We start from the raw sequence: 22,831 nt of genomic DNA, 5'->3' as shown, positions 1-22,831 counted from the left end.
AATTTATGTCCATGTGGAGTTTTTTGTGTGTATGAAGTCATTTAAGCAGTCTTATATGTCTTGAATTCAGTACAGGAAGAGACTAGATAAGCTGTAGTGCTATAGGTAGGTTGTTTGCATCAAACTAAATGTGGAATTCAGTAGCAGTTGAATATACTACAACTGCTGAGCAGTCTATAAAGAGCTCAGGTAACATCAAAATAAATGTCTTGGCCTTTCTAGTCTTGTCATGCAAAACTGATGAATTGACAAGTTGGAGTGTGCTGATCTTGGCTGGGATAGGGTTAACTTTCTTCTCAGCCCCATACCAGCCACTTTGAAAAAAGTTAACTCCACCCCAGCTAAAACCAGCACACTGACTCAAAACATCTCCAACAGGATGTCTTGAATAGGAATAGTCTCTTTTCATAGAAAATGTGATTGTTTGGTGTTTTTTTTTTTTTTTTAAATCTTTTCCCAGTTTTTAATTTATCAAGTTCCAGAAAACTTATCACTCTGAATATGTGGAGCACAGCTCCCCAGACTGTGCTGGCCAAATGTGGCAGATGACTTCAGTAGCACATCAGAGGAGAGGAACTTCTTTCATGTGGCTGTACTTGCAGGCAATCTTGTGACATGAACTCTTTTCTTCCTAGCTACACATAATTGAAGTAGGTCAGCCAGCTACTGGAAATCAGCCATTTGTTAAGAAAGCTGTTGATGTGTTTTTCCCACCTGAGGCACAAACAGACTTTCCTGTGGCAATGCAGGTAAATACATGACCCCTCAAAAAATATAGCCTGGCAAGCAGCTGCCATCTCTGTGTAAAGAATGCTTTTTACTAACACTTTGCTGTCAATTCTTCCTAGTTCTGGGAGGGGTGTTAATAGGTTTGTGAGAGGTAAATAGGTTTGTGGACGTTAAAACAGTAACTTGTATGTGTGTATATATACATATATATATAAATATATATATATATAGTCTGTTCATGTATTTGTCTAGATGTCAACTTCAGGTTGTATTTAAAAATAATAAAACAAAGGAAAAGCTCCAACAAAATTTCTGCCAAAAACGTCCAAACCATGAAAGCAACAAAACAGACCTAAAAAAACCCCTCAACAGTGTCTTCAGGTATTGAGCTTCCTACTAACATTCAGAGTTTTAGCTAAGAATATTAGCACACCTCCTGTAGTAGCTGCATGGAAAAGGCAATTTGGGACATTAGTGGGAGGTTCTTCAGGAAAGAACATAACTGGTTGCTTTCACAGACCAAACTTCACTTATAATGTCTGTGGTTCTAGAAATTGTGTAATAAAAGCAGACTATCTCAGAGCATGCAGTTGCTGAGGAGTCTAATAGACCAGCTTCATACATGGACCAAGAGATGCCTTAAACAAAGGTAAACAAAGCAAGCTGTGTGCATGGCAGGGTTCATGTGGCTCTGTACTTCAGCTTGAGGCTTAATTGACAGAACATCCAAAGACTTGTTCCAAACTGAAGGTACTTCCTTGTCTGAAGGCCGTTTTGGCTTGAAAGCCTCCTCTGTTTCAGTGACTCAACAGGTAAACTGGAGTACTCAATAGATGAGTTTGGCTCAGGTTCTGCTGGTGCTTTGGGTAGGCTTTGTTGGAAGTGAGTGGGTTCATCTCATTAGTATTTCTGAAGAGAAACTTGTACTGACATATCTAGACTAGAATGCTAATTATGCCCAAACTTCCTCCCTCAGCCCAGCTCATTAGGATGAGGAGTATGTCCTTTGCTGCAGATGAATTTTAATTTCCCTTCAACCTCTCCATTCACTGGAGCTATGCCTGCAAATGGCCAGCAAAGCTTTTGAATCTGTAAGAAGCAGCCTGAAGCTATATTTGTTCTTACTGTCACTACAAAGGCATGTCACTGCAGTACTTTCTTGTGACTAGGCTAAAGGCAGCTGTCTTAGCTGTTAAAGCACTGGTTTTGACTAATAAAACCCCATCTTTTGGCAGATTGGAATCAAGCATGGTGTTATCTATCTGATCACCAAGTATGGATATATCCACATGTATGACTTGGAGTCTGGAGTGTGCATCTACATGAACCGTATTAGCGCTGACACCATCTTTGTCACAGCTCCTCATGAACCTACCTCAGGCATTATTGGTGTGAACAAAAAAGGACAGGTAACAAATCCATCATTCTGTTTCTGAGCCTTCTAAAGTTCAGGTGGAATGTAACAAACCTAATGAGTGACTTGATGCAACAAATGTCATGGAAGGGAGCAACTGACTATTTGATTAATAATTTTTTCATCTCTCCTCGACCAGAACTACTTGGAGGGGAGCTTTGTTTTTTTAATAATCTGCTGCTTCACTGATGGGCTGCATAGCCACGTTGCTGTATTTCACAGTAGTTGTGGAAGGGACAGTGCTCCTCAATATGCCTCTTGTCCTTTCCAGGTGCTTTCTGTGTGTGTTGAGGAAGACAACATAGTGAACTATGCTACGAATGTTCTCCAGAATCCTGACCTGGGCCTGCGCATGGCCATACGGAGTAACCTGGCTGGGGCAGAGGAATTGTTTGCCAGAAAGTTTAACACGCTGTTTGCTCAAGGAAACTATGCAGATGCTGCTAAAGTAGCTGCATCTGCACCAAAGGTAAAGCTTAGAAGTCATGGGGATTTGCCTTTAGCTTAGTCAGTACTTGTCATTCAAAACATAAAGTGCTGCAATATCAGTCTTAGTTCTCTGCAGTCTTGTAGTGGTTCTGACTAATGTATTTTCCTGAATCCCATAAAGGAGCGTCTGCTCTACTTTCCCAACCAGACTGGACTTGCTGTGGCCACTGACTTCTTGCTTGAATGTCACTGGTTTGATGGTCTCCATCCTGGAGGTCTAACAGTAGATGCTTCAGTGTATAACTTAGCACCTGTTTTCTTGACTAATATTCAGTCTTCACTAATTAAACATCGCTTTTCTCTTGTGCCTCTTCAGGGAATTCTACGTACCAGTGATACAATTAGGAAGTTCCAGAGTGTACCAGCTCAACCTGGGCAGGCCTCTCCCCTGCTCCAGTACTTTGGAATATTGCTTGACCAGGGACAGCTGAACAAGTTTGAGTCTCTGGAGCTGTGTCGCCCTGTCCTGCAGCAGGGCCGCAAACAGCTCCTGGAGAAGTGGCTGAAGGAAGACAAGGTAGGCTCGGTCATGATAACTGACCTACTTCTGTTGCCTTGTAACAGCTGAGTGTGAACAATACTTTTGTTGATCCTACATCTCTGAATTCTTCTGCTTGACAAAATACCCCTTTGACTTCAGCTGGAGTGCTCAGAGGAGCTGGGAGACTTGGTGAAGACGGCTGACCCGACCCTTGCGCTCAGCGTCTACCTTCGTGCTAATGTGCCAAACAAAGTGATCCAGTGCTTTGCTGAAACTGGTCAATTCCAGAAAATAGTGCTGTATGCTAAAAAGGTAAAGTTGTTTATCACAAACTGCAGGCTCTATCTTATGTTTAATGTGTGCATTCTCAAGCTATCTTCTGTGAGATAAGTTTGATTCTTGTCATTTAGAACTGATAAGTAGGTAAGATTGAGAAACAGTGTTTTTGTCATAGTGCAAATCATAGTGTATTATAGTGTATTACTACAGTCTGAGGAGTCTGCAAAAAATAAAATTCAAAACATCCAGAATTTTATGAACTATCAAATTAATAGACTGGCTTAAGCTTATTCTAGAGAATAAAGATAAGATTCTTCCTAAATTCATAAGACTTCTGGTTTGTGGTCTGTTAAAAAAATTGCCTAATGTCCAGTTGTAAGTTTAGGACTTTACTTGATAAATGGCACCTTAAGACTGTTGAAAGATTTGTCCCAAGCAGTTTTCTTACCTAGCAAGAGAAATGCCCTGGCACAAGTTCAGTTACTAAGTAGGTGAATACTGAATTTCTGTGTCAACAGACAAGCAGTGCTTTTGTTTGAGAATTCCTGGGAGATGGGGGATGGGCACAGCAAGCTCACAGCAGTTCATAGTCCCTATGCTAAAGAATCTGAAGGCTGAGCAGATGTGTAAAGCTTCTTAAACATGCATGACTGTTTCTGAAATCTCTAGGTTGGCTATACCCCAGACTGGATCTTTCTGCTGAGAAGTGTGATGAGAGTCAGTCCAGAGCAAGGCCTGCAGTTCTCTCAGATGCTGGTACAGGATGAGGAGCCACTGGCTAACATTAACCAGGTGATGCCTACAACAAGAGTACTGGTCTCTTTCTAGCCAGAGGTAATAGCATAGTACCATTCTGGGGACTGGTAAGGCTAGTTCAGATCTCTAGTTATCTGGTTAGAGAGTTGACTAAACTAATCCAGTCAAGTTGGGTTACCATTAAGTCTTTAGAGGCAAGTGTGTTCTCAAGTTCTTGTGGAAGCTCTCTGGTTTATTGATAACAAATCTGCCACAGGCTTGGTCTAAGCAATAGAGTGTTACTGTCCTACTGTGGGCTTTAATGGAAGATTACCTCTTCCCATGCAGAGAACTTACAGAAAGATGAACAAATAAATCTAAGCTGAGTACTGGCTGCCAGTGGCCACTTGTTAAATGGACAGAGAAACGAGGCAGCATTTTGCATTATTAAATAAATAACTGAATCTACTTCTTGGCTTTTCTTGTAGCAACTATCCTAGCAAGAGAGAAGGGTTGGGATTTGCATGCTATGTTAGAACTAAATAGGGTGGGTGGCAAAAGCTGGCATAATAGCTCAGAGTAATGCACTTCTTCCATTCTAGAGAAAAACAGTGTGAAACTTGCCTCTCTGCTGCCATGGTAGTAATCCTATGAAAACAAAGGGAATACAGCATGACAGTGCTGTGACGAGCTGCCTTTGTAGCCATGCTGTTGGGATACACAGAAAAATGTGCATGTGTGTACACAGACCCCCTTCTCTAACTTGACCAATCTCAACAGATTGTGGATGTGTTCATGGAGCACAGTCTCCTTCAGCAGTGCACGTCCTTTTTGTTGGATGCCTTGAAAAACAACCGCCCTGCAGAAGGACACCTTCAGACAAGGCTCCTGGAAATGAATTTGATCCATGCCCCGCAGGTGAGACCTCTTAACACAGTTCCTCCAGAAAGGGGAGAGACAGCAGTAGACTTGCACAAGAGTATGATGCCTAATACTGATATCTCTAATTAGTTTAGTAACGTGAAAGACTACTAAGTCACTGCTGTGACTATTCAACAACTTCTAGGCTGAGCTGCTGTGATTCTCTGACAGTCTGAATATGAAATGTAACCTCCTAGGTTGCAGATGCCATTCTTGGAAACCAAATGTTTACCCACTATGACCGTGCTCATGTTGCCCAGCTGTGTGAAAAGGCAGGCTTGCTCCAGCGAGCACTGGAACACTACACAGATCTCTATGATATCAAACGGGCAGTTGTTCATACTCACCTCTTGAATCCTGAGGTAAGTCTGTTGTACACAGTAAGGAGGTGTTCAATTCACTTGAGCTTCCAATCTGTATCATTTCTGCATCTCCTGTAAGATGGTTTGTAGGTACTGAAGTAGCACAGGTAGCTGTGGTTCAAGAACATTTGTCCAGTTACTGATTGAAGTGTAATCTATACTTTCAGTGGTGGGTACTTCAAATATTATTTCCAAACTGCACTTTTGTAGTTGTAAAGATGGTGTGTTTCTTTTTGAGTCTTTGGTCTCAGTGCATGGAAGACTTCTCTCTAGTAGCTGAGGTAGAAACTGCAATGTTGGCACATCTTAGAAGTCAGTGAAATCCTGTGTAAGTTACTGAGTAAAATTTCTGTCTCTTTGCAGTGGCTCGTGAACTTCTTTGGCTCCCTCTCAGTTGAAGACTCTGTGGAGTGTTTGCGTGCCATGCTGTCAGCCAACATTAGGCAAAACCTACAGCTGTGTGTGCAAGTTGCTTCTAAATACCACGAGCAGCTTGGTACCCAGTCTCTTGTGGAGCTTTTTGAGTCTTTCAAAAGCTATGAAGGTACAGTATTAGAGGGAAGCAGCTTACTTGGGAGCACTGCTTGACTGAAGCTAATAGGAAGGATTGTGGAGCTTTTATGGGAGAGGTACTTGTCACATGGCTGGACCTCAGGATGCATTTATCAAAGTGAGCTCATCACAGCGAGTTCTATGGGTAGCTTTGTTCTAGATAGGTTCTTAACCCTCTTGAGTAAAGATCAGAAAGGAAGATGAAACCTGAAAGAGGGGAAAAGAATCCTGATATTTCCTGCAGTTGAATGAAAGCTTCTCTCTCAGCAGGATTGAACTAAGTCACAAGCTGAAGACTGTACAGTCTGCACTTGCTTCACTTATCCTTCTAACAATGTTAAAAACATGTGATTCTTTCTAGGACTGTTCTATTTCTTGGGTTCCATTGTAAACTTTAGCCAGGATCCAGATGTTCACTTCAAGTACATCCAGGCAGCTTGCAAGACTGGTCAGATAAAGGAAGTGGAAAGAATCTGCCGTGAAAGTAACTGCTATAACCCAGAACGAGTGAAGAACTTTCTGAAGGTAAGTATTCTGCCCAGTGGATTGAAGAGTTTTACATATGTTTTGCTTAGCAGCAAAACTACAGCTTTCTAAGGGAGGGAAACACCAAGGAGGTTTAGCAGGCATGGCTGTGATTAGTCTTCTGTGGGGCTGGAATAGGAATCTGATCCTATTCCAGACATAAAATAGATCCTTCTAGGCTACCTCTGGGAAAACAAGGCCAAATTCACATTCCATTAAAACTAGCTTGTATGATATAACTTGTACCAAACTCGTGAATATGTTGTCACATAACAATAGGTGAATCCAGGCTGGCAGAAGGAAAGATTATGTTGAAGTATTCAGCAGGTGCCTTATCAGGGGTATTGGCTAGACAAGGCTTACTAAAACTGCAGTCAGCGTGTACTACAGCACTTTGCATGCTTTGTGACCGGTAAAATGGGATTTTAATGTCTCTTCATTTTGCATCATCAAGTTCTTGGCCCAGCAACTGTCTTCTGAATTGACACATGAATGATAGTGATGTTGAAGCTAGACATGTAGGCCTAATGTGGCTCTTCATGAAGGACTTAAAACTTGACTGATAGACCAGCCACATGGTGTTCATAGTGGGTAACTTGCTTTTGAAGTCAGTTGTCTGCTTGGCAATCCTAAATGGGAATGTATTGTGACTCCTAGAGCTAAGGGAACGTGGTCAGTCTTTTCTGCTTTGAAGGCACTTGAACGAGTGATGGTTGCTTGCTGGTCACTTTTTTTTTCCTCCTCCCCTCAAAATACAGGAGGCAAAGCTCACAGATCAGCTTCCTCTGATCATTGTCTGTGATCGGTTTGACTTTGTTCATGACCTGGTGCTCTATTTATATCGCAATAACCTGCAGAAGTACATAGAGATCTACGTGCAGAAGGTAAGGAGAATTCCATGATAGGCTCCTGTTCTTTCCTTCCCTAGAAGGAACTTAACCTTTTAGTGGACTACAGCATAATCTGCTGTGTCTCTTTTCTGCTCACTCTTCTATTGCATAGGCTCTTCAGTAAGCCTTTTGTCTATGACAAACACGTTTTTCCTGGAATTCATATACAAGTGCAATAGTTACTTAAAATTCACTGCTCTAAAGCATAACTGAAATTGTTAATGAGAACTTCCCCTTGTGGAAGACTGGTGGTGGGTTATTAGTAATGTTAATAACTTATTCTAATGATGGTGGCTTATTCTAGGTGAATCCTAGCCGTATACCAGCAGTGGTTGGAGGGCTTCTTGATGTAGATTGTTCTGAAGATGTCATCAAGAACTTGATCATGGTGGTTAGAGGGCAGTTCTCAACAGATGAGCTGGTGGCAGAAGTGGAGAAAAGAAATCGGTAATAAAAATGCATCTGTAGACACCAGTGTTGGGCTTTCCTGACCCTGGTATACACAAATGGAACTGGATGCAGTTTTGTTAAATGATACAACACTAATACTGGTTTACTTCTTCGTAGAAAAGCAGTTTAGAGTTGTTATCAATCTCTTGATTATTTGGGCCATACAGGAATGCCTGACAGCACTGTGTGATGAGTGATGGCTTTTGAGCATTCCTGTACAGCCAGCTATGGGATGTGTCTTTAGAGTAAATCTGGATCAAACTGTCTTGACAGCCTTCTTGTAGATGCACACCAGTTTGTTAATTAGTTTCTAGTTACCTGTAAAATGAACAAATGGCTTTAAGTGTGAACCACCAGCTATAAAACTAGTGGCACCTGCAGCCTTCCCCGATGTTAAACTGCACTCATTTAAGACTCATTAAAAATAACTGGCTGGTCTGCATTTGTTTTCAAGTTTGACCAGCAGACTTGCTTAAAGGGAAGGCCAGGTGTGGAAGGGTGACTGCTGAGCATACCTCTGTCTGACTTGTAAATCTGAAATGTTTGTTTTTTCAAAGGCTTAAGTTGCTGTTGCCATGGCTTGAATCAAGGATTCATGAAGGCTCTGAAGAACCTGCAACCCATAATGCTTTGGCCAAAATCTACATTGACAGTAATAATAACCCAGAGCGCTTCCTCCGTGAGAATCCTTACTATGACAGCCGTGTGGTCGGCAAATACTGTGAAAAGAGGGACCCTCATCTGGCCTGCGTTGCTTATGAGAGGGGGCAATGTGATCTGGAACTCATAAAGGTTAGAAAAACCGCATTTTTAAACATGTTAAAGAACTACTTGCTGCCTGAAGTGGAAGCCTCGCTGGCTGTCAGTCTAACTCTTGCAGTCTCTGTCTGTCTTGCAGTCTCACTCAGGAGTTGAGGCAGGCAGGATTCTTCTACATGGAGACAGTAATTTTTATGCTGATGAGAACTTGCACTGTATGTCCAAACTACAGTTGTGTAACTCTGCAACTTAGAAGTACCGTCCATGTCTTTCATCCACTGATTCTGCTCAAAATTAATTTTTTATTAGGCCCAGTTAATGCATATGCCTACCATTAAATCTTTGTTATTTTGATTGTTTTGAACCTCGAGCACTTGATCAGCAGCAGGGACAGACTGTAATTTAGCCTGACTCTACAGTAAGAAGAAAAGTTTCCATGAAACTAGAACAGGGCTTGTAATTCTCCTTTATTGTGACTGATCCTTAGAGTTGATCCAGTACTTAACTAGAAGTGAGGAAAATAAATACTGACAGACAAACTACAAGGACTTCTTCCAATAGCATTCCTCTCCTATCTTAAGCTTGTTATTCCTAGAACCTCCCTCAGAAATTCAAGGGCAAGTGAAATTCTCAGGGTTCTCAAACACTTCCTTGTCTCAACACAAACACCACAGCTTAATGCCAGATTGTAGTGTTTGTGGCTGCAGAGAAAAACAACATTCTTTTCTTCTACCTGCACTTCCATACTAGTATATGCTGAGAACGTCAGCTGTGAGTGTTAGAATGGTAGTATAATCTAGGCTTGCTGCTGAAAACAGATGACTTTCCAACCTGAAGCAGTTATTTAAGTAATACCTCCACTGTAGCTGTTAAAAAAGTGTTGGCTGCATTTGGCTCCTTTATTTCAGGATCTGAAGGTGGCTCCAAGTTGTTTTGCTAGGAAGCTACAAGGGTTGGCTTTAACATTCTGGTTAACCATAAAAACCTGTCCATACCAGTTTCTTCCTTGAACTGGTGTTGTGAGCAGGTGTTTCTGGTGTTTCTGGTCATGGAGAAAAGATTTTCCTACTGAAAGAATTATTCTTGAGATATTGTCTCCTAGAAGGCTCAACTCCTGCAACTAAGGGATGCTAAGTGTAAAGCAAAACTGTCCTACAACTAATTTGCTTACAGCAAGTTAATAGCTATTACACAAGCTAATTGGGATACTAACAAAACACGAGCTGTTGGTGTAGGATAGAATAGGGCATGGTTTCTGCTCTTCTAACTGGAAATTGGAGTTAGAGCTGCTAATAGGATCATGACTTGTAACTCTTCTGTGGTGCACTTCTGTAGGAGATTACACATTTATTCTGTACCCTTATCACTTTAACAGGGGAATCCAAGCCACTTGCTACTCTGAACACTTCTAGTGTAAAGCTAATGACACCAAATACATAACCCTATTTCTGGCTTTGAACACCAGCACCATTCCTCAGTTCACTACTTAACACTGCCCAAGGCAAGTGGCTCCCCTTTCTAGATTTAAAACTTAAGTTCTTCAGGCTTCTGCAGGTCTTCACTTCAAACAGAAGCAAATAATTACTATGAAGCCACTGTCACAGTATCTGTGTGTCAGGCAAAACCAAGAGAAGCTATAGAAATTCTGCTGGAGACCTTCTCCATCAGCCTTCCACATCAGAGGTTGGGTAAGAACTTGTCTGTGGCATTTAGCATTGGTCAGCAGTTAGTTCTAGTCAGTCTTCTGGACTGATCCATAGCCAGCTAAACCTGTCCTGTGGTACTGACCCTTCATCAGTGCCAATCTGTGTGACTTCTCCCCCAGGTCTGCAATGAGAACTCTCTGTTCAAGAGCGAGGCTCGTTATCTGGTGCGCAGGAAGGACCCCGAGCTCTGGGCAAACGTACTGGAAGAAAACAACCCCTTCAGGCGGCAGCTGATTGACCAGGTACAGCAGAAAGGCTAAACTTCCACTATGTGGAGACCTTGGGACATCTCAGAAATACTGAGGAGCATTAAAGTAGCACTTTTCCCCCACAAGGTCCCTCAAGGCCCCATTTCAACCATACAGAGGTTTATAAGAGTTTGAATGGCAGGTATTAATTCTGACCTTCATGGTCAGAGGATTTGGTTACCACTAAGATATTGTTCCTGTCCTGTGGAGTGACCTGCCTCTAGTGAATTAGATCCCTGTCCAGACCCAGGGTGTGACTTCACTTCTGTTTGATATACAGCTATTAGCTCTTCCTTGCTATCTGTGTCAAAATGCTCTCAAAGTTCTGACACTTTAATTTGTAGTTCACTGGAATAGGTTGGCAAATATTTCATTTGGGGAAAACACTTAACACATGCCTGCCTTTAAATCTAGGTTGTCCAGACGGCTTTATCAGAGACACAGGATCCAGAGGAGGTTTCTGTAACTGTGAAAGCTTTCATGACTGCTGATCTGCCTAATGAATTGATTGAGTTATTGGAAAAGATTGTCTTGGATAATTCTGTATTCAGTGAACACAGGTAAGAGGAGAGCTTTGTCCTCAAGTTTAGACTATTCAGTGCCTTTGTTTAGGTTGTGGAGTGACCCAGGTTATTCTGGGTTTCTTGGTTGTAGTACCTAAGCACTCTTCAATGTGTATAATCAGGAGAAAAAAGAATTTAGAGTGCTCTGTGCTTTAAGAACAGAGCTTGTTCACACTATATAGTTTGCAGTGATGTATTGAGAAAAGAGGACGTTGATACTGGTAACCAGTTTCTTTCTGAAGGCAAATGTCGGTGGTTCTCAGTCTGGGGATGAAAGGTTGTTGCTAGTGACAGCAAGTGGGTGTGTTTTTTCACATGTACAATCCATGTCACTTGAGCAGGTGTTGCCGTGCACTTATAGCCTCTGCCTTCTGTTAACCAAAGGAACCTCCAGAACCTGCTGATCCTGACGGCCATCAAGGCTGACCGCACCCGAGTGATGGAGTACATCAATCGCCTGGATAACTACGATGCCCCAGATATTGCAAACATTGCCATCAGTAATGAGCTGTATGAAGAAGCCTTTGCTATATTCAGAAAATTCGATGTTAATACTTCAGCAATTCAGGTGAGGTGTGGTTCCTGCATGACAGTATAGAATGCTTCATTAGACAGAAATGGCTGTTTAACGGACAGAACGGCTGAAGCAATTATCTTCACATTGCTTACACAGAGTGGTATATACACTCAAAGAGTTCTGTTAGAAGGGGCAGTGTTACAAAGCTTTGATTTTTGACTTGCAACTTCAATTTCAAACAGGTGCTGATTGAGCACATTGGCAACTTAGACCGTGCTTATGAATTTGCAGAGAGATGTAACGAACCAGCAGTGTGGAGCCAGCTAGCCAGAGCACAGCTCCAGAAGGACTTGGTGAAAGAAGCCATTGACTCCTATATAAAGGCAGATGATCCATCTGCCTACATGGAAGTTGTTCAGGCAGCTAATAGAAATGGTAAGGCAAAGCATCCTTAAACTTCAGATTGTTTGGATATGAGCTAGGTTATTGCATTTACATTGAGCAGCAAGGATTCTCAAGACTTATGAATTCTGATTCAGAGGAAATGGGAGCAGTACGTGGAATTGATGAGTCATTGTTTAGTGAGATTCTTGTCAACAAGCTTGTCTGTGTTGCTACCCTAAAGACAGACTTTCCTATGGAGTAATTTGGACCGTTATCTAAAATATAGCAAAGTATAGTGTATTTATGTAGCTGTATGTGGTGGACTTGCTTGCCAACTGGATTGCAGAGGAGTATCAAGAAGTTCAACCTTATGTGAAGGTGACTTGGTGTTTAGCAGGGAATTCTGTAACTCAGGTACAAATGGCTTACTATGATGGTAGAGGAGATCCTTGAGCCTGCTAGTAAAAACTGTTCCTAAGGTGGGCAGGGTGAGCAATACAGAATGACTAAACACAGGATCTTAATTATCTCTTCTCTCTTCCAGATAACTGGGAGGACCTAGTGAAGTTCTTACAGATGGCCAGGAAGAAGGCTAGAGAGTCTTACGTAGAGACAGAACTTATTTTTGCTTTGGCAAAAACTAATCGTCTGTCAGAACTGGAGGAGTTTATTAGTGGCCCTAATAATGCCCATATACAGCAGGTATGTCTTGACCACAGTTCCCGTGTATGACTTGCTGCTTAGCTGACCCCTGAGAGCTGCTGTTACCCTTGTTTGCCTTGGGCTCCTAATCCAGGTCGGTGATCGCTGTTATGAAGAGGGGATGTATGAGGCAGCAAAATTGCTCTATAACAACGTATCGAACTTTGCTCGCCTGGCGTCCACCTTGGTGCACCTCGGGGAGTATCAGGCGGCCGTGGACAGTGGCCGCAAAGCCAACAGCACAAGGACTTGGAAGGAGGTAACTTTAAACTCGTGGGTTTTACTTGTCTCCAGAACGTGCTCTGTTGTTTGTTCTAAGTGTGTTGCTTTAGCTCTGGTAGCAGCTTGTGAACTGTTCTGGCTACAGAGTATGTCTGTAGCTTTATGACATGTTCCCTTGCCCAAGATATTAAAGCTTAATTTCAAGATTTAAAGCTTAATGTAGAATGAGCGACAGATTTTAATTCTAGTACAAGAATTAGGGAAATACCTATGGGGAAGTGCTAGTAAACCTCACATTTGGTAAAGCATTGCAAAATAACATTCCCTTTAACAAAAGGAGATTAAGTATTGCAGTATTGTCCTGTTAACTGACTGTTTGCTGACTGTCATTACAGGTGTGCTTCGCTTGTGTGGATGGAAAAGAATTCCGCTTGGCACAGATCTGTGGCTTACACATAGTCATCCATGCTGATGAACTGGAAGAGCTGATCAGTTACTATCAGGTCAGTCACTGTTCGTGTCCTAGAAGACTTACAACAGCATACTATAAAACCCTGGTAACCCCGGGGGGCTGATGTTTAAATTAATTTTTCCTCTATCTCCATTTCCTCATGGCTACCTGCATTTTTTCTGTAGTAAATAGAGCAGTGATAGTTTTCACTGTCCCTTCTTTTATAATTCTGTTGCCTCATTGGAATCATGTCTTACAAATCTAAGCACTTTCATTTGGAGAGAAAATCAAAGCATATTGAATTTAAGTAAACATGCATTTCAGCAAGCTTTAAATGCCAGTTGGTTGTGAATTTGCAATTAATCCTTATTTTCCTAAAATCCAGGATCGTGGCTACTTTGAAGAACTGATTGCCCTTTTGGAAGCTGCTTTGGGCCTCGAGCGTGCTCACATGGGAATGTTTACTGAACTTGCCATCTTATACTCCAAATTCAAGCCTCAGAAAATGAGGGAACATCTGGAGCTCTTCTGGTCTAGAGTTAATATTCCAAAGGTATGCAGTAAAGTAGCTCTGCTGCAAGTGAAGGTGGGAAGCTGTCAGTGAATCAAACTGATGGATTTGTTTTTGTTTGTTTGTTTGTTTATTTTATTAGGTGCTCAGAGCTGCAGAACAGGCTCATCTCTGGGCAGAACTTGTATTCCTCTATGACAAGTATGAGGAGTATGACAATGCAATAATTACTATGATGAATCATCCCACTGATGCCTGGAAAGAAGGGCAGTTTAAAGACATAATTGCCAAGGTAAGTAACTAGTTAACTGAAACGAAGTGCTTGAAAGCTTCTTTCAGGACAGAGGCAAAAATGCACAACAAAATTGCTGTTTAGAAAATGAGTTTGCTTAAGCTACTACTCAGTTTTCCTGCTGTACTTAAAGCAACTTCCAGTTAGTTTAGCGCAAAGAACCCATCTAATCTTGCACTGTTTCTTTTCTACTGCACAGCACACGCTGTTGAGTGGCAGCAGCTAGCACAGAATGTTTTCAGAGGCTGCTCAGGATCATAGGTCACAAGCAAGAGGCCTGACCTCCTTAATACCTTTGAGCTGACTGCTGTCTTACTCTGATGCTGTAACTGTTCTTGGAAGATTTCTCAAATGTTTCCAGCTGTTTCAATGTGAGAAATGGGCTGGGCAGTCCAATGAATACAGCAGAGCATGGTGAACTGAGGAATAGTTTAGACAAGATTTAAGACTGAGTATACTCATACTGATCTTATGGGTTTCAAGGTAATAACTTAAAGACTGTTCAAGGCTACAGCCTTTACTGGCTTTGGGAGCTGACAAATGGTCATATTAACTGTAGTGGGCTACCTGTGCCAGGATCTCTTAACTATGGATGGGTTAGAATTGGTTTGTACTGTTCCTGGTAGCCTGTGACTTCACTGTCTGGAAGCAGATGGCACAAGAAGTAGTTGTAAGATTGAACAAGAATTCTGCATTAGTGTAAAACTTCTGGCCTCTAGGAGGAAACAAGCTTTTGTTTAGGAGTCAGACTTTGTGCTGAGTTAAGTAGTCTGAGCGAAGCACCTTAGGCTTACTTGTGTTTGCAGTACTAACTAGTGTCTAACCATGCAGGTGGCCAATGTGGAGCTGTACTACAAAGCCTTGCAGTTCTACTTGGACTACAAACCTCTGCTGATCAACGATCTCCTGCTTGTGTTATCTCCACGACTGGATCACACCAGGACAGTCAATTTTTTCTCAAAGGTGAGTTTAGGAGATGGGAGATGAACAAGAAATCCTCTTACTCAAGTGTAGGATACTCCAGGCTCTGGCTGGAAAACAGGGTTGACATCTGTTGGGTAGCTTTGCCTCCAGTATAAAGGACTGAGAAGCAGCCTGGTCCTGGCTTGATATTGGGAAGCACTGGAAGAGTGAGCATAACTGGCCTAGGAGGCTGTTTTATTTTACTTCTGGCAATACAAGATGCTTTGTTTGAAGGGTCCTAACATCTTGTAATAACAAGTGGGAACCTGTTTCAGGAGTATGCAGTGTCAGGATTGATATACTTAATCTTGTATTGGAAACCTCTTCCTTCCAGGTTAATCAGCTACTTTTAGTAAAGCCTTATCTGCGTTCAGTCCAGAACCACAACAACAAAGGAGTTAACGAAGCTCTTAACAACCTTTTAACAGAGGAGGAAGATTTCCAGGTAAGCCCCAAAACACAGATTGCTAAGCCTGAGGGATGCTCCTCTTTCTCCAATGAAAAAAGCTGCTGACACAGTAATTCCCTTGAGTAGAAGATAACACTCCTGCAATGCAACAGAGAGGGGAGGTGCAGTCAGGCCCTTTGTGGGCAGGAGTGTTGAGACATCAATGATTTACAAAAAAGCAGATGCCACAGATGTTTTTCTAAGGACAGACCTCACAAAGGTCAGTATATCAGGTGTGCGTACTCTACTGGGCAGCACTTCTGTAAATAAATTCTTTTCTGGCCCCATTGGCTGCTGTTTGAAGACATGCTTTGTCTTTTAAAGGTAACTAGCTCTTTTGTGTCTGAAGTCAGTATGACCAGGTTAGCATCTTGCTTTGTTAAAAAATATCTTCTGGAGAGGTGCATGAAATGTGGGTAAAGAGGATGTAGCCATAGTATCAACATCCAGCTGGCAGAACCCAAACACCTGTGTACCATGACCAGATGTTTCTCTGCTGTAGTTCTTGCCTACTGCCATCTGGCAGCACATGTGACAGCTCTGTCTAACAGGGTTTGAGAGCTTCCATCGATGCCTACGACAACTTTGATAACATCACGTTGGCTCAGCGTCTGGAGAAGCACGAACTCATTGAATTCAGGCGCATCGCAGCGTATCTGTACAAGGGCAACAACCGCTGGAAACAGAGCGTGGAGCTCTGCAAGAAAGACCGGCTGTATAAGGTGAGTTCAGGAGACTGAGGAGCCTGAGCTATAAAGCACAGATCTCCTGGATACTGAATATGTTTGCTGAGTTTCAGATCTGGAGTTCTAATTAGTCTTAGCCCTTCACTTGAAGTTTAAGGAAAGATTCCTGGAGCAGAAGTGTTTGCAGTTTCAAATGCATGTCTGAAATCTAGTTTCATAACGTTGTCCTGTACTTGGGAATCTATCTTTATCAGTCAGTGGCATCTCTACAGTTACCTGTATCAGTATGGAACATTCTCCATAGAACTCAAGACTTATGCCCATGTAAGGGTACAGATGGGACATGACATAATCTTCAAGCCTGTAGTGAGCTGACATGGGCCAGTTTGTGCCTACTCCATGTAAATATCTCCTGTCTTGCCACATGGCAAGCAGTTGATGCAATAATCTCTCTTGCTCTGGGTAATCCCTAATATCTAATGGTGAGGTAGGTGGGATACCAGAAAGATTGTTTATATTCTTTGCTAGAAAACTAGGCAAAATGTCATCAGGTCACTTCAAGTACTTAAGGAAAGCCTCTTGGATAATGTTAATAAAGTATGTGGCATGCCTCAAAACTGGTGTGGTCTTGCCTGCTACAGAACATGCCTGGTGTTAAAGGCTAACTTCATGATATGCCAAATACCTGGCTTACCTAGCTAGCAATAACATGTATACAAGGTGTAGAGCAAGATGTTGGCAAGGGTCAAGCTTAACTGTTGTTCTTTTCTGTAGGATGCTATGCAGTATGCTGCAGAGTCCAAAGATGCAGAGCTGGCTGAGAAGCTGCTCCAGTGGTTCTTGGAAGAAGGCAAGCAGGAGTGCTTTGCAGCCTGTCTTTTCACATGCTATGACTTGCTGCACCCAGATGTAGTCCTTGAGTTGGCATGGAGACATAACATCATGGACTTTGCAATGCCTTATTTCATCCAAGTGATGAGAGAGTACCTTACCAAAGTGAGTACTGCGTGGGCTAAAAAGCTAAGGCTTCAGTCTGCTGTGTTATTAGCATTATGCAAACCAGAGCTCTTTGTGTATATTTGGAATATTACTGTTCCTCATAGACTGAGTCTTCTTGGAGTTCTGTGGGGTTCATCACTTCAGGCTAGCTAGCAAAGTTTATAAATAGATGCCTTGGGACTTGAAGAGGTCTAGTTAAACATAAGAGACTGTGCTTGTGAGAGCAGCTCCACAGTTGATGAAACTGAAAGCTTGGTGAGGACAACGCATATATGGCTCTTAGCTTTTTGTAACTGTGAAAGTAAAGTGCTCTGTTTTCTTGATACAGAGAATAGAGCTTCTGAGTAACTGATAGTGCACATTATTCCTTCATTGGCCATAGGAATAGACTGCTAAAGATGTTTTGGAGGTTTTTTTTTTAATGGAAAACAGAACTTTACATGTGTAGTCTGGCTGTACAATACTTACACCAATAGCTGGTCCTCAGCTGAGAGAAGAGAGATTCTGATCACGTGTGGTCCTGAAATGCTTGTCTCAAACAGCTCAATGATACTAATCTAAGGCCCTGCCTTAGAAGGCTCTAGGGTTGCTTAGGAGATCATAGTAAAGAACTTCATTAAAATGAGCTATTTAAAAGTGACTGCTTCAGGTTGCTTCTAATAAGTCATGTTAAGTATTCCCCTCTGAATTTTCTTGCAGGTTGATGGGCTGTTCTATAAGGTGACACTCTGATTTCAAACTCTTTGTGTTCATTTGTGTCCCTCAATATCCTAGGTTTCTTTTACAGGAATCTAGCTGTAGCTTCTGCCAGAAGAGCAGTGTAATTTAGCTCTAACTCATTTCCTGTTCACTTTCTAATGCTAAAAGGATAACTATTCACAAGCAGCTTGCAAATCCAACCAGACTCTGCTCCTCTTCATGGGAAACAGAAACAGTTGAGGAGGACTTTAGTGTTTGGGTTCCTGTTCACTGTATTACAGATATCTTGTGGCAGGGAGGATGCTGTTCATAAGCAACCAAAAGCAGTTGCCGTGGGCAGGATGTGTTCTAAGGACAAATTGCTTGTTACACTGTAAATTACTGCAGTGTGCAATAATTCAGGCATGGCAACTTTGAGTAGTGCCATGAAGCTTCTGTAAAGTTTTTGGCTGTTGCTATGATGAAATTACTCACACAGATCTTAAATGCCTCCTACTCCTGGTATTCCCCTCAGGAGAAACTTGCCACACAAGTTTACCTGAACCCTTCCATGTGAGGTTTAGGTCTAAAATGATGTATTTTAAACTGCTGGTTGGATTTACAAGTAATCACATGTACTAAATACGGGATAACTTGCCAGAAGAAAAATCTGCATGGTGAAAATGGTTTACAGTGAAACTAATTTAGTCTGTGGAATTAACTGCAAAACATGGAAGTGGAGAATGGGCTTTATAAGTGTGGTATGTCTAAAATTGTCACGTAACTAACTTCAAAAGCACAAACAAATAGACTAGTTTCAGTGGGATGTGTATATCTTCCAGAACTTATCTGTCTTTTCTGCATAAAAAGGTGATGAAGCACAGAATAGCCCGTGTCCCAGAAGGTGCCAGGCACACAGGGTATGATGACACTCACCTGGAAAGCTTTTGAGCCGCTTTCAGGCAGCAGAGCACATGTGTTTCAGCTTTCCCGGAGCTGCTCTTGCCGCATGTTCGGGATGGCTGCTCGGCATTCCCGCTGTTTGTCCAGCTGAGGGCAGGACTGTGCTGCTGGCCAGGCACTGTAGGGCAGTGCCGGGGAAAGGCGAACCCGAAAGAGCAGGAGTCCCAGGAGAAACAGAACAGGACAGGTAGTTCCAAACGGGTAGCTGTCAGTTACTTTGATCCATAAGAATTTGGATAGCATTTGTAACACCAGTTTTGGCGTTGTGCTGAAGAGCTGTTAGGCTGACAGCTATAAACAACCCAGTAAGAGACCTACTGCCACTCAAGTTACTAATTTGAATTGCAAACTTGAAAAAGTTCGGGAAACTGTTAAACACCAGATCTAGATAACATATCTAAAGTGTAATAGAGACCCCTCTCACAGCAGTTCTCAGACCAGATACGATTCTTGCAGTGGGAAAGGAGGATGAGAAGCAGCTGAAATATAACACTGGGCTAAATGTAGGTTTGTCCTGGTTGTTAGTACTGCAGGTACCTAGATGTGAACCTGTGTGATTTTTTTTTTTTTTTTTTTAATGCCTTGCGGTCTTCACTCTCAGCGGTTCTGAGTTAACACTGACTAGAATAGGGCCCCAAAAAGTGCTTTGTTTGGAGGTAATGAGTTCTCATCTGCATTTGAGAGCTGTTGTTTGTTGCAATATACCTAAAATAGTTGGGAAGTCAGGTTTACAGCATAGCTTACTGGGAACAGGCAGAGAGAGACTGGAGACTTTAGTAGTCTCCAGCTTGGACTAAAAAGGAGCACTTGATAGCTGAGGTACCAGGCATGAAAAGCTTCACACAATGGTGCAATTCCTAGACAAGGCCTTCATAAATCTCCTGTTCACTTCAATGTAGGTGGATAAACTTGATGCTTCTGAAAGCCTAAGAAAAGAAGAGGAACAAGTAACTGAACCTACTCCAATAGTATTTGGTAGGTGAAAGACTTAGTTTTAATTATTACCTGTTGTCACTCTGATATCTTTTTGTGGAGGCAATTTACATGACTGTGTTCAGTCAAAGTAAAGTGGTTTCAGCTGGAGAGTAATTGAAATGGTTGTCTCTGCTAGATGAACTGCATAAGTTGTCGAAGTGACATCTCACTCTTACAGTAATTCTGCTCTTCAGCTAAAGTATTGCTCCTCTTACATGGCTCAGAACTCTACCTTAGGAATACTCTTTCAGTATGGTAGCAGGACAGGGGGACACCAGGGTGTTGCCAAACCCAGGAGTAACTTACAGAGCATGCAAATTCCTCCTCTTATTCCTGTCTGAGGAATGTGTCTGCTTTCTGCTCTTCCAAGTAGAAAGGCAGACTGGCTTTCTAGCTCACCCATTTTAAGACATGTGCAGCCAAAACACCATGGCTGTCCTCAAGTGTGCTGCTATTCTAGAAGCCCTTCTGAAGAGGCATTCTGCTAACAAGCACCCAGAAGTGGCTGGTAAGGGAAGGATGTGACTGGTTCACTGTCTGATATAAATGTTAACCTGAATTTAACATATGCATGAGGCATGTGTGGTCCTAGTGATGAAAACAAATCTGTCAAGGTATATTCAGGCCTTTTGCAGCACTCTCTAGACTGTGAGACCTAACAGACCTAACTATTTGCTTGAATTGCTTTACTCTCCAGATCTGACCATGCATGGGTTAAATAATATCACATTGTTTGGTTTTCATTATGGTCTCTTCAAAACAAGCCACATTGATCATGCCCTCAAGATCAGTTGAAATATCTTCCCTCTGAGTCCCGCCTTGCTTTTGTAGCTTCCTGGTGGCAAGAGCAGATGGCCTGGGTGCCCACTCTGTGGTGCATGTTGGGTGTGACTTGAGAGTGTCTGCTTGCACAGGGGCTGATTTTCAGCTAAAGCCTCATAATCCTGTCCCATAGTACACCTAAGCAGTAGGGAAGCTTGGGATCTTGAACTAACTTTCTCTTTTTCTCATGCTTTTCTAGGCCAGCAGTTGATGTTAACAGCAGGCCCCAGTGCAGTACCTCCCCAGGCAAACTTCCCATATGGATACACAGCGCCAGGATTCACCCAGCCGCCTGTTTATGGTTTCAATATGTAACTAGCTCTCTGACAGACCTTCACTGTCTCTGTTCTCTTCCTTCCCGTCCCTCTTTAACTTCTCCAAGAAGTACAATGGTCCTAAAGGCACAGATGACCTTCTGTTGGCTGAACACACTTGCTGCCCAGCTCAGTGAGGAGACTTCAGCAGGATGCCTGTTACTGTTATTTATTGATTATTGTCCGGTTACATTTCAACCTCTGAAAGGCAGCTTTTGTTAATGACATTGTGAGACTCTTGTCTGAAGTTAAGGCACTATTTCACTAACTCATATAGCAATAACTGCTTGAGGCCAGGGGGAAGAGAGCATATTTTTCTTTCTTTTGCAAAGCCCATTGAAGGCAGCTGGGAAATTGCCTGGCACCAAGTTGTTAAAGCTCTAGTTGAAGCTACTGAAGTAGCAGGGTTGTTAACAATTCAGTGAAGCATCTCGTTAATAATGGATTGTTGAAAGGTTGTGTACATCTGAACTACCCCATTTTATTTGCATTCTTACGTGCAAAAGAAAATGGGCTTTTCTAATATTTGCGCTCTGAATGCTTAGAGGAATATTGGGAAAGTTTCTTTTTCTGGACAATAATGCTGTTGGAGTTGAATGCTGTTGGGGTTCAATGCTGTTGGAGTCTGTTCTATATTTTCTGGAGTAGATCTGAGACTTGAAGAAAATAAATCTTCTCATGCCAGAGAGCAAACACTTCCCAGATCCTTTTTGTTTAACAAGAAGAGAGCATGTTACTTATTGACGTTAAATGGTACTAAAAGACACCTCAGCTACGTGTGGCAAGAGAACATAGGAGTGTGCATGGACTGCCAAAGTACTAGAGATGCAAGAGCACAGCGTCAGGGTTGGGGAGGGGGGGACACTGCTAAATATTGAGGCAGTAAGGAGGGCCTTAATCCTGACTTTTTATTTGCACCTTTAACTGGTTCTGGCATTGGCTTCCTGCCACACCATGTTCTGACCCTGTCTGGTGGGCAGAGTCAGCACCCCCTGGACGAACAGGGGGCAGTGACTCAGTTCTGCTGTGCTGCAGTAGGATCCACAGCGTGTCCATCACCCACCTCTTCCTTTGAGAATGCCAACAGGGATGTATGATTACTTTGTGCCACTTCAAATACATGTATCATTAACGTTTTATGTACTTAGATAACAATGTATAATTTATGGTTATGAATCTTGTGCTAATCTTGAATATTATAAAAGTCCAACTATAAATGTAAAACTGCAGTATCCACTGTGTGGTTCTAGTCTCAATATCTTGGGCGTGGGGACTGGTTGGTAGTACTACACTACCACTCATAGCATCAGGTTTCTTGATCTGACAGCTGAGGATGCCAGGCAGGAGAAGGCAGACCTGTGCCAAAGCATGTAATGGGGAAGGCCTAGCAAGGAACTTAAAGGGAGTTGTGGTCTCTTCACCAGACACGTCAGCACACTGTCACGTGGGGAGGGCCTGCTGCAGGAGGCTGTCACATCCTTCCATGATTTCATTCACGGGACTGGAAAAGCTCCAGGCCTGTGCTGAGGGAGGTGCTGCAATAAGTGTGTTCTCTGTGATACATGAACACAGCAGCAGTAGTGCTCATACTGAATCCTACTTGAACAGGGCAAAACATCTTTAAGTGCAAACCAGTAGAGATTGTGAGGGTTGTGGAATCCGTAACAGCAGACTGTGCTTTGGCACAGTTCTAGTGTGTTGTCTCTTTTGGTCACCACACTGTGATGGCAATGGCACAGGGATGTGGTTCCACCCTCCTGCTGATGCCAGAGTGCTCCAGGCATTGCTGTAACATACTGAC

General features: G+C 42.5%; 1 protein-coding gene across 5 annotated transcripts in view; it reads left to right on the top strand.

Annotated features, from left to right (window-relative positions):
• The window catches only part of CLTCL1 (clathrin heavy chain like 1), a 35,742-nt gene extending 13,480 nt beyond the window's left edge, over window positions 1–22,262 (top strand). For 2 of the 5 annotated variants that reach the window (XM_032705683.1, XM_032705684.1), the window contains 29 exons: window positions 636–749; window positions 1,965–2,138; window positions 2,415–2,612; window positions 2,949–3,149; window positions 3,273–3,425; window positions 4,062–4,184; window positions 4,908–5,045; window positions 5,246–5,410; window positions 5,774–5,954; window positions 6,324–6,487; window positions 7,246–7,371; window positions 7,682–7,824; window positions 8,385–8,619; window positions 10,412–10,534; window positions 10,955–11,100; window positions 11,488–11,671; window positions 11,863–12,055; window positions 12,549–12,706; window positions 12,801–12,965; window positions 13,324–13,431; window positions 13,765–13,932; window positions 14,033–14,182; window positions 15,014–15,145; window positions 15,480–15,590; window positions 16,145–16,315; window positions 17,054–17,275; window positions 17,978–17,998; window positions 19,819–19,894; window positions 20,916–22,262. In XM_032705683.1, coding sequence (XP_032561574.1) covers window positions 636–749; window positions 1,965–2,138; window positions 2,415–2,612; window positions 2,949–3,149; window positions 3,273–3,425; window positions 4,062–4,184; window positions 4,908–5,045; window positions 5,246–5,410; window positions 5,774–5,954; window positions 6,324–6,487; window positions 7,246–7,371; window positions 7,682–7,824; window positions 8,385–8,619; window positions 10,412–10,534; window positions 10,955–11,100; window positions 11,488–11,671; window positions 11,863–12,055; window positions 12,549–12,706; window positions 12,801–12,965; window positions 13,324–13,431; window positions 13,765–13,932; window positions 14,033–14,182; window positions 15,014–15,145; window positions 15,480–15,590; window positions 16,145–16,315; window positions 17,054–17,275; window positions 17,978–17,998; window positions 19,819–19,894; window positions 20,916–21,031 — 4,359 coding nt within the window. In that variant the 3' untranslated portion in view covers window positions 21,032–22,262. Of the gene's footprint in view, window positions 1–635; window positions 750–1,964; window positions 2,139–2,414; window positions 2,613–2,948; window positions 3,150–3,272; window positions 3,426–4,061; window positions 4,185–4,907; window positions 5,046–5,245; window positions 5,411–5,773; window positions 5,955–6,323; window positions 6,488–7,245; window positions 7,372–7,681; window positions 7,825–8,384; window positions 8,620–10,411; window positions 10,535–10,954; window positions 11,101–11,487; window positions 11,672–11,862; window positions 12,056–12,548; window positions 12,707–12,800; window positions 12,966–13,323; window positions 13,432–13,764; window positions 13,933–14,032; window positions 14,183–15,013; window positions 15,146–15,479; window positions 15,591–16,144; window positions 16,316–17,053; window positions 17,276–17,977; window positions 17,999–19,818; window positions 19,899–20,313; window positions 20,403–20,915 lie in introns of all 5 variants that reach the window. The other 3 variants (XM_032705686.1, XM_032705685.1, XM_032705687.1) reach the window with 2 other exon arrangements.
• Window positions 22,263–22,831: the final 569 nt, after the last annotated feature.

Source organism: Chiroxiphia lanceolata, chromosome 18, assembly GCF_009829145.1.
Source record: "Chiroxiphia lanceolata isolate bChiLan1 chromosome 18, bChiLan1.pri, whole genome shotgun sequence".
In the NCBI taxonomy this organism is placed as follows: Eukaryota; Metazoa; Chordata; class Aves; order Passeriformes; family Pipridae; genus Chiroxiphia; species Chiroxiphia lanceolata.
The sequence above is the reverse complement of the archived record's forward strand: the minus strand, read 5'-3'. Positions and strand labels throughout refer to the sequence as shown.